The 9,902-nt window shown below is 52.9% G+C and overlaps 1 protein-coding gene across 1 annotated transcript; it reads right to left on the bottom strand.

The window, feature by feature from the left end:
* Positions 1–243: 243 nt before the first annotated feature.
* On the bottom strand, positions 244–1,770 carry LOC125554642 (histone deacetylase 2-like). Its single transcript, XM_048718136.2, has 2 exons — positions 751–1,770; positions 244–645 (listed from the first exon to the last, which is right to left on the bottom strand). The coding sequence occupies exons 1-2, from the start codon at positions 1,768–1,770 to the stop codon at positions 244–246; spliced, it is 1,422 nt and encodes a 473-aa protein (XP_048574093.2).
* Between the last annotated feature and the right edge of the window lie 8,132 nt (positions 1,771–9,902).

Raw genomic sequence — 9,902 nt, forward strand, 5'->3', positions numbered from 1 at the left:
AGCCTTCAACTATGATGATGATGTCGTCGACGTACTGAAGCAGGAAATACCGGTGCCACCGGCCAAGTGGAACAACAGATAAAGAAGGGGTAGGAGCATGCAAACGGCACAAACTGGATTTCTGTAAGAGATACTATTATATTGTGTGTCTAGCAAAATGCTCGCCGGTTCCTATGAATGAATCAAGTGAACAATGACACGACCCAAAACCTCCACATGCATGGCGTGGAGGGCAGCGCAGGGTCAAACCATGGCAGAGGACGATAGTCTGTGCTTCCGCCCCAACTCCACGAAAAACCCGGCGAGGTCCGCGTTGTCGCACAGCCGCTGCAGCCTCTCCATTGGGTCTTCTTCTTCTTCTTCATCGTTGTCGTCGTCGTGGCAGAGGTCGTCGACGTCCATGCCTTGGGCCGCCGCGCCGCATGGCTCGTGGAACTGTATGCTCGGGGCGCAGTTGATCGCCGAGAGGTGCTCCAGGGCTTTCACCCTAATGGCGGCCGCGTCCTTATTCTCCCCGCTGCTGAGGCTGCCGGGCGCCTCCGTGCGACACTGGAGCTTGTAACCCTGGCTCCTGTAGTAGTGATCGTACGGATGGTGTGGTATCTCGTCGGCGATCTCGTCTTCCTTGCCCACGGCCACCGCCGTCTGTATGGAATGGATACAACGCAACAAATTAATTAAATTACAGAGTGGTCGTTTGCCATTAGAGTTAGCGTGTTTGATCAATCACGAGTTCATGCATGTACGTACCTCGTAGCACCAGCAGGAGGCGACGTGGTTAATGGTGTAGCCGCCGCCGCCGAGGAGGAGCAGCGGCGCGTTGAATCCCCGCAGGTACCTGACGCACTCCGCGTGGCCGCCCACCGACAGCTCGAGGCCGGCGAGCCGGTCGCCGGAGAGCGAGTCGGCGCCGCACTGCAGCACCACGGCGTCCGGCTGGAACACCTGCATGGCCTTGCCCACGATCGGCTTGAACAGCTCATGGTACCCCTGGTCGTCCATGCCCTTCTTGAGCGGCACGTTGAGGGCGTGGTACCTGCCGGCCCCATCGCCGACGTCGTCGATGCTCCCGGTGCCGGGGAAGAAATCGGTTTGGTACTGGTGGAAGGACAGCGTCATCACCTGGTTGGAGTCCGCGAAGGCCTTCTCCACGCCGTCCCCGTGGTGCGCGTCGATGTCCACGTACAGCACCCGCCGGAAGCGGCCGAGGAGCTGCTTGATGGCGAGCACGATGTCGTTCACGTAGCAGAAGCCGTTGGCGTGGCCCCGGCACGCGTGGTGCATGCCGCCGGACCAGTTGATAGCGACGTCGTGGTCGCCCCCGCAGAGCGCGCGCGCCGCGGCCAGCGACCCGCCGGCGTAGCTCAGGCAGTACCCCATGAGTCCGTCGATGACGGGGTTGTCGTTCGTGCAGGCGCCGTCGTCCCAGCGGCGCACGGGGCCGATGCCGTGCTCCTCGGCCGTCCGCCGGAGATCGCCGTCGCTGATGTACGCGGCGGGGGTGAGCCTGCCGAGGAGGTCGACGTATTTCTGGTCGTGGAACGCGAGGAGCTCCTCCGGGCTGGCGGGCCTGGTGCGGAGGCGAGTCATGTCGTTGAGGAGGCCGTAGGAGGCGACGAGGCCGTGGGTCATCGCGACACGGCGGGGCACCATGGAGTGTCCCTTGCCGTAGTCGACGTTGGAGATGCCCGGGTCGTAGTAGTAGCACACGCGCCGCTTCCGGCCGTCGGGGCACGACGGCGACGGCAGCGAGTTGGCGCCCATATCCATGGCTGGTTCTTGATTCGAGAACGAGAGAGAGATCGTGATTTTTCAATCGCGACGAACGAAATGCGTGGCGTGGAGAAAGAACGTAGCACGCGCGTTCGCGTATATGTAGAGCGAGCTTCACATACACACAGTCTGAGGTGGAGTCGGTCGCGGTCTGGAAGACGAGTCGGAACGTGTTCACTTCCAAGCAACGGAACAACTTGGTCGATGCCAACGGAACAGTGGCGGAGCTTGAGCCGAAATTATGGGGGGCCATGGGCTAGAGGGAGGGCAAACATAACTATTTTAGCTGATTTTTAATGGAAAATGTGCCTAACACAAAGGAGTATATACATGTTTTCTTGTGAGCTTTGTGTGTGTGTGTGTGTTGGGGGGGGGGGGGGGGGGCATGGCCCAGGTTGGCCGCATGTAGCTCCGCCACTGCAACGGAACAACCTTTTTTTCTTTCTCTGGCGTACTACACTTTCGTGTTGTCTCTCAATCAAATAGACACATTAAAGTGACACCTCAATGTCCGAACTGCGATCCAGGAGAGGAGGGTGTGAAGCGCACGGCCGTCCGCTGTAAAAAGTCAAAAGAGATATGGACGCTACTTGGCATAGACGACACTATCAATAGATCATGCCATGCATAACATGTAGGTGAAGCACCCTTTTTTTGTGGAAATGCCATCATGGCTTACTACTTTATATTAATCAAATAAGCAAATTCACAAGAGATGTATGAATAAAAGAAGGATATTCATGTACCCAATTACATGATAAATGGTTCTCATAGCTATGCTTAGCAATTTCAGGCCATAATGTAATGCCCCTGGATCCGATCTGAGAATTTGGGAGAGGAAGGAGAGAACAGAGTAGGTGAGGAGCAGACTTGGAGGACGGGAAAGAGGTTCATTCATCACACGCTGCTGATCTCGTTCGGTGGTTCGTACATTTGTAACTGCCCTCCTGGGCTACCCTTACATGGCCTCTGGCCCAACGCACACACACATTGGCCCAAAGCCCACACACATGTAGTGTTGCAGTTCAGTTATCTGAATAACTGACTGCACTAGTTCAGTCCGCTACTGATGCATCAGTAGGCGCGACATTGTCCTCCTCTTGAGATGGAGCTCCCTCCCAGACACCGGCTGATGGATAGCGCTGGCGAAGAACATCATAATCTTCCCAAGTGGTGGCTGATGAAGCTATGTACCTAGGGTAGGGTCATGAACCTATCCGACATACCCTCCCCAAGGACATCTCTGCAAAGAATCAGAAGCAGTCGAAGAGAAACCATCCTCCACTCGACCATGAAGATGTGCTCACTCGACCACCTTGAAGACACTCGATGTCACACCCTCGATGCGACTATAGCTCCCACGTGTCAAGGCACGACTTAGAGACATAATCGCATTGAAGGCATATGTCGCAAGTTAGGCAATCTTCACAACATCCCATGTAATATAATAATGAAAGAGGAGATAACAATAGTTGGCTAACACTCGCCACGTCAATCAAGTACATAAATAACATTACATCATCCAATCACTCATGGCCTGACTACGGCGCCAAAATAAAAAAGAACCCAACAAGCGACACGGTCCCAATCACCCCCAACTGGGCACCACTACTGATCATCGGGAAAAGAAACATAGTAACGTTGAGAGTCTTCGTCGAACTCCCACTTGAGCTCATACGCGTCTCCTGGAGCGGAATCATCAGGCCCTGCATCTGGTGTAATAGTAATCTGTGAGCCACAGGGACTCAGCAATCTCGCACCCTCGCGATCAAGACTATTTAAGCTTATAGGTAAGGCAAGATAAAATATGAGTGGAGCTGCAGCAAGCGACTAGAAAGTATGGTGGCTAACTTATTCGCAAAAGAGAGTGAGAAGAGAAGGCAAAGCACGAGCGAGAAACTAAAGAACCACATGCGCAAACATTACTCCAACACCGTGTCCACTTCCCGGACTCCACCGAGAAGAGGCCATCACGGTAACACACTCAGTTGATTCATTTTAATTTAATTAAGGTTCAAGTTATCTACAACCGGACATTAACAAATTCCCATCTGCCCATAACCGCGGGCACGGCTTTTGAAAGTTCAATCCCTGCAGGGGAGTCCCAACTTAGCCTATGACAAGCTCTCACGGTCAACGAAGGAATAGACCTCCTTCCAAGACGTTCCGATCAGACTCGGTATCTCGGTAATTCAAGACACTTCGACAGGTTAAAACAAGACCAGCAACACCGCCCGAATGTGCCGACAAATTCCGATAGGAGCTGCACATATCTCTTTCTCAGGGCACACTCAGATTGTCTAAACTTCCGGTAGGCCAGCCCAGAGTTGCCCCTGGTAGCCACCGGCGGCTGACAGTTTGGACCAACACTCAGAGGAGCACTGGCCCGGGGGGGGGGGGGGTTAAAATAATGATGACCCTTGAGTCTGCAGAACCCAAGGGAAAGAAAAGGCTAGGTGGCAAATGGTAAAACCAATGTTGGACATTGCTGGAAAAGCTTTAATCAAGGCGAACTATCAAGGGGTTCCCATTATAACCCAACCGCGTAAGGAACGCAAAATCTGGGAACATAACACCGATATGACGGAAACTAGGGCGGCAAGAGTGGAACAAAACACTAGGCGAGAGGCCGAGCCTTCCACCCTTTACCAAGTATATAGATGCATTAAGATAACATGGCAATATAATGATATCCCAACAAGTAAATAAATGTTCCAACAAGGAACGGCCTCCAATCTTCACCTGCAACTAGCAACGCTATAAGAGGGGCTGAGCAAAGCGGTAACAGAGCCAATCAACGGTTTGCTAGGACATGGTGGGTTAGAGGTTTGACATGGCAATTTGGGAGGCTTGAAAGCAAGTGGTAGGCATCGTAGCAATGGCATAGCAAAAGAGCGAGCAAACTAGCATAGCAAAGATAGTAGTGATTTCGAGGGTATGATCATCTTGCCTGCACAGTTGTCAGAGTTGACTGGATCCTCAAGAGCAAACTCAACAGGCTCCTCGTTAGTGAACTCGTCTCCCGGCTCTACCCAAACAAGACAAACAAGCAATAAGGATACAATCAACCACGTGCACGACCAAGCAATATGATACAATGATGATATGCTATGCGGGATGCGATGCAGGATGCAAAATGCAAGATATGACAGGAAATGCATGAACCTGGCCTCAACTTGGAAATACAAGTGTGCCACTAGAAAGATGAGATGAAATCGCTTGAAAACGATATAAAGAATGCCGGAATCGGAGTCAAGGTTTGGAAATGGCAAGCGATTCAAAAATGACACCGGTCTGCGATTTACAGCAAGTAGGCATCTAAATGCAAAGAAATGAACATGCTACAGCACTCAAACATGACAACAAAATACATGGCAGGGATGCACACAAGATGCTTAACAAAAGTCTAGCACTGAGATACGGCCAATTCATCTATTAACAGGTTCAAACAAGCATGACAAAAATGCATATGACAAACATATCTCAGACTTAGTGAAATCAACACTTGTCTGGAATTTCAGATCAGGTAGCCCTCTTCGGAGCAACAAAACTACATGCTACAGGACCTGAACATGGCAAAGTAAAGCATGGCATGGAGCTACTCAAAGAGCTTAACAAAAGTACCTTAGTGACCTTGAGCCAAAAGGGATCAGAAAATACAATTGCAAGCACGTGAACATAGCAAAAATATAATCAGTTTTTAGACTTAGAGAAAAACTGACACATGCTGAAATATAACTCAAGTAGGCATGTTTACGAGCTCGATGCACTCACTATGGTGCAAGTCATGGCAAGACAAGCATACAACCATCAAGAAGGCACAAAATGCAATCTAGACATGGCAAGAACAATAGCATAGCATGGGGAGCGCGCGGGGCGCGGCGCGAGGCGGCTGCCGGCGTCGATGGCGCGCGGCGGCGGGGAGGTGGCGCGAGGAGGCAGGCGCGCGCGACGAGGTGGGCGGCGGTGTGGGCCGGGGGGGCTCGGCCTGGGCTGCGGCGGGCCCGCGCGGCGGGGAGGCGCGGCGATGTGGGCGCCCGGGCGAACGAATCCCGGGGCGCCACGTGGCGGCGGAGAGGCGGGCTGGACAATGTCCGTCGGCAGGTTTTCGTCCGGCGCGGCGCGGGGACGATTTCTATGGTTTCGGAGATAGGAGGAGATCCGAAAATCGGGGGAGGGGGGTGTTTAAATATGCATAGAGGGAGCTAGGAGAGTCCAAATGAGGTGCGGTTTTCGGCCACGCGATCGTGATCGAACGCTCTAGATGATGGAGCAGAGTTAGGTGGGTTTTGGGCCAAATTGGAGGGGTGTTGGGCTGCAACACACACGAGGCCTTTTCGGTCCCTCGGTTAACCGTTGGAGTATCAAACGAAGTCCAAATGGTACGAAACTTGACAGGCGGTCTACCGGTAGTAAACCAAGGCCGCTTGGCAAGTCTCGGTCCAATACGGAAATGTTTAATCCCCACACATGAAAGAAAGCTAGAAATGGCCACCGGAGGAGAACGAAGCGCCGAAATGCAAAACGGACAACGGGGAAAATGCTCGAATGCATGAGATGAACACGTATGCGAATGCAATGCACATGATGACATGATATGAGATGCATGACAATGACAACCACATGGAGACAAAGAGCCGAACCCGAGGAAATAAATATTACTTAACGCCGGAAACGGCAAGAGTTGGAGTACAAATAGGGAAAGTTACATCCGGGGTGTTACACTCGACCACCAGAAGATGAGAAACTCTCCACTCTGCAACGGTCAAGACTTAAACCATAGCTTTATGGGCATTTATAACACTTTACTGCAGACGTTACCAGTAACGCTCCTCCTTTATAAACATTGAACCCTGTGTAATGGGGGGAGCTGGGGTCCTGGCGCACTCTATATAAGCCACCCCCTCCTCTAGGACAAGGGTTCGCACTTTCTGTAATTCACACATATATATTCAGTCGACCGCCTGAGGGCTCCGAGACATAGGGCTGTTACTTTCTCCGAGAAGGGCCTGAACTCGTAAACTCGTGTGTACAACTCCTCCATAGCTAGGATCTTGCCTCTACATTCCTACCCCCCTATTCTACTGTCAGCCTTAGGACCATGACAGTTGGCGCCCATCGTGGGGCAGGTGTCTTAGCGACTTATTGGAGAAGTTGCAATTTTTCCGATCCCCTTCATCATGGTTCTAGGCGGAGGTTTGGCTGAGGGCTGCGAGATTCGTCTCGGCACGCTCGTGTTTGTCGCCGACGACTCCGCTTGGCTCCAGGAGGCACCACTCGACGCCGACGCGCTCCCCGCCCGCAGGGCGGTGCACTTTCGCGCGTGCGTCCGCGGCGTCCTCCTGCGGCAACCGTCGACCCAGTACCAGTCGACTCCAGCAGCTTTCCCCCTCCCTGCGACCCGCCGGAGCAAGCGCACCGGTCGGTCGAGGCTTCAGCGGTGGGTGAAGCATGCGGTGGCCCGCCAATGGGCCACCCCTCAAGTCGCGGCGATCGAGTCCGACGAATCTCTCTACGGCCTGTTCGATCTGTCGACTAGCTCCGTAGAGACCACATCCGAGTGTGGCAACAGTGACTCGATGGCGGAAGTCCTAATGGTCAATGGACCACGCAGTCCTCCTGACTTCAATCGTGAAGACGGAGGTGAAGGGAACGGCGATCTGTCGCGCGTTCACGAGGAGTACCGCCCCGAACCTCTCTCCTCACAGCAGAGGGAAGAACTTCGTTGCCGGAACATGGATGCCCTGCACACTCCTATAGTTGGAGAAACCCCCGAGGCCCAGGCCTTGGAGCAGGCGCGCTTGGCCAATCTGGCTGAGCGCACTCGACTAGAGAACCTCCAGCGCGCACTCGACGATCGCGCTCGACAACGTGCTCCTGAGTCTGGTCGACGCCAACTTTTTCCACCTCCAACTCAGGTATACCGAACCCCGATCCATAATCCAGCTGCTGCTGCCCGGATAGCGGAGTCAATCCAACCCTCCCAGTCAGAAGCTGGTCGAGGTCTGGTGCAGATCCGAGCCTTGCTCCGGGTGGCAGGAGAGCAGAATACAGTTGTATCTCAGTCGCTGGATAGGATCCACAGCAGATCCGTGATGGCAGACACAGTTCAGTCGGCCCATAGCCCAAGATCGCCTCTGAGGCGTGAGGGACATGGGGATCGATGAGATCAGTACAGAAACCGAGAGCAGTATGACCGCCGAGTCAATCGTGATGATCGCCGTCGAGTGCCCATGCCTCCCCCGAGGAGCGGGTCGTACGTGCCTCGGCAGCACGAAGACAGACGCCCTCACAGTGTTGGGCGAGGTATTCCAATCGACCTTAGGGAGCCAGGCTTTGATGCGAGATCTATTCTCGTGCAGGGCTTGGTCGACAGAAACAGAGCTCACAGGGAGGGCCATGATGGAGGTCCACAAACCAGCAACAGGGTGCATGTCTCTGGTCCAGAGTGCTTCAGTAGAGCTATCAGAGCTGCGGTGATTCCCCCTAACTTCAGGTTGGCGTCTGGAGTTAGTAAGTTCACCGGGGAGTCCAAGCCTGACACTTGGCTTGAAGACTACCGAGTGGCTGCCCAGATTGGTGGCGGCAATGATGAAGTGGCCATGAAACACCTTCCTCTAATGTTAGAGGGCTCGGCTAGAGCGTGGCCGAATCAGTTAGCACCTGGCATCATCTATACTTGGGAAGATCTCGCTCGAGTGTTTGTCAGAACATTCTAGGGCACATGCAAACGGCCGGCAGGTTTGACAGAGTTGCGGTGTTGTGTTCAGAAACCGAATGAAACTTTGAGGGATTATATCCAGAGATGGATCACCCTGCACCACACAGTAGAAGATGTGTCAGATCATCAGGCAATTTGTGCCTTTAAGGAAGGTGTCAGGTATCGAGAGTTGAATATGAAATTCGGCCGGACAGGAAATATGACTCTGTCTCGGATGATGGAAATTGCCACCAAGTATGCCAATGGTGAAGAAGAAGAGCGGCTCGGAGTGGCAAGCACAAAGCAGTCGTCCACGAAGCTGGAGGAGGAAACTCCTATCAGAAACAGAAGCGCAAGGCCGAGCCAGCTGCTCCAGGTGAAGCCTTGGCTATGGTTCAAGGAAAGTTCAAGGGGAAGCCCAAAGGGCCGTGGAACCCCAAGAAAGTAAAAGATCAAGATGGAAATGACGTGTTGGATCTGCCGTGCCATATCCACACCAAAAAGATGAAGAAGGTAATTTCATTTACCCTAAGCACACCACTCGGCAGTGTCGGCTCCTAATCCAGCAGTTCCGAGAGAAACATCCCAAGGAAAAAGAGAAGGAGGCAGACAAGGCTGAGGATGAGGAAGAGGATGACGATGGTTATCCCCACGTGAATTCCACTCTGATGATATTTGCTGACGTTGAGAGCAAAAGTCGATTGAAAGTTATCAACAGGGAAGTGAACATGGTCGCTCCGGCGACACCCAGTTACTTGAAGTAGTCACAGACTGCCATTACATTCGACCAGTCTGATCATCCAGCACACATCGCCACCCCTGGGAGGCAAGCACTGGTGGTCGACCCGGTGGTCGAAGGCACTCGACTGACAAAGGTCCTGATGGACGGTGGTAGTGGTCTGAACATACTGTATGCAGAAACGTTGAAAGGAATGGGCATTCCGATGTCCAGACTCAGTGAAAGCCATATGAGTTTCCATGGGGTCATTCTAGGCAAGAAGGCTGCATCCCTCGGTCAGATTGCACTCGACGTGGTTTTCGGTGATTCCAAAAATTACCGCAAAGAAAAGTTGACGTTTGAAGTTGTGGATTTCCAGAGTGCTTATCATGCAATTCTGGGCAGGCCAGCTTATGCACGATTTATGGCTCGACCATGTTATGTGTACCTCAAACTGAAGATGTCTGGTCCCAGAGGAGTGATCACTATCTCTGGTAATCGGAAGAAGGCAGAAGAGTGCTTCTAGAAGGGCTCAAAGATCGCCGATGCCCAGATGGCCGTGGTAGAATTGCAAGAATACCAGAAAAATGCAGATCCGAGTGACTTGCTGCGAGCTAAGAAGCCAGCCACAGATTCAGCATTCCAGTCATCTGGTGAAACGAAGTCGATTCACATTCACCCGACATATCCCAGTGCTGCTCCGACTCACAT

The sequence above is a fragment of the Triticum urartu genome, chromosome 4A, assembly GCF_056163025.1.
Source record: "Triticum urartu cultivar PI428250 chromosome 4A, HENAU_Tu73, whole genome shotgun sequence".
NCBI lineage: Eukaryota > Viridiplantae > Streptophyta > Magnoliopsida > Poales > Poaceae > Triticum > Triticum urartu.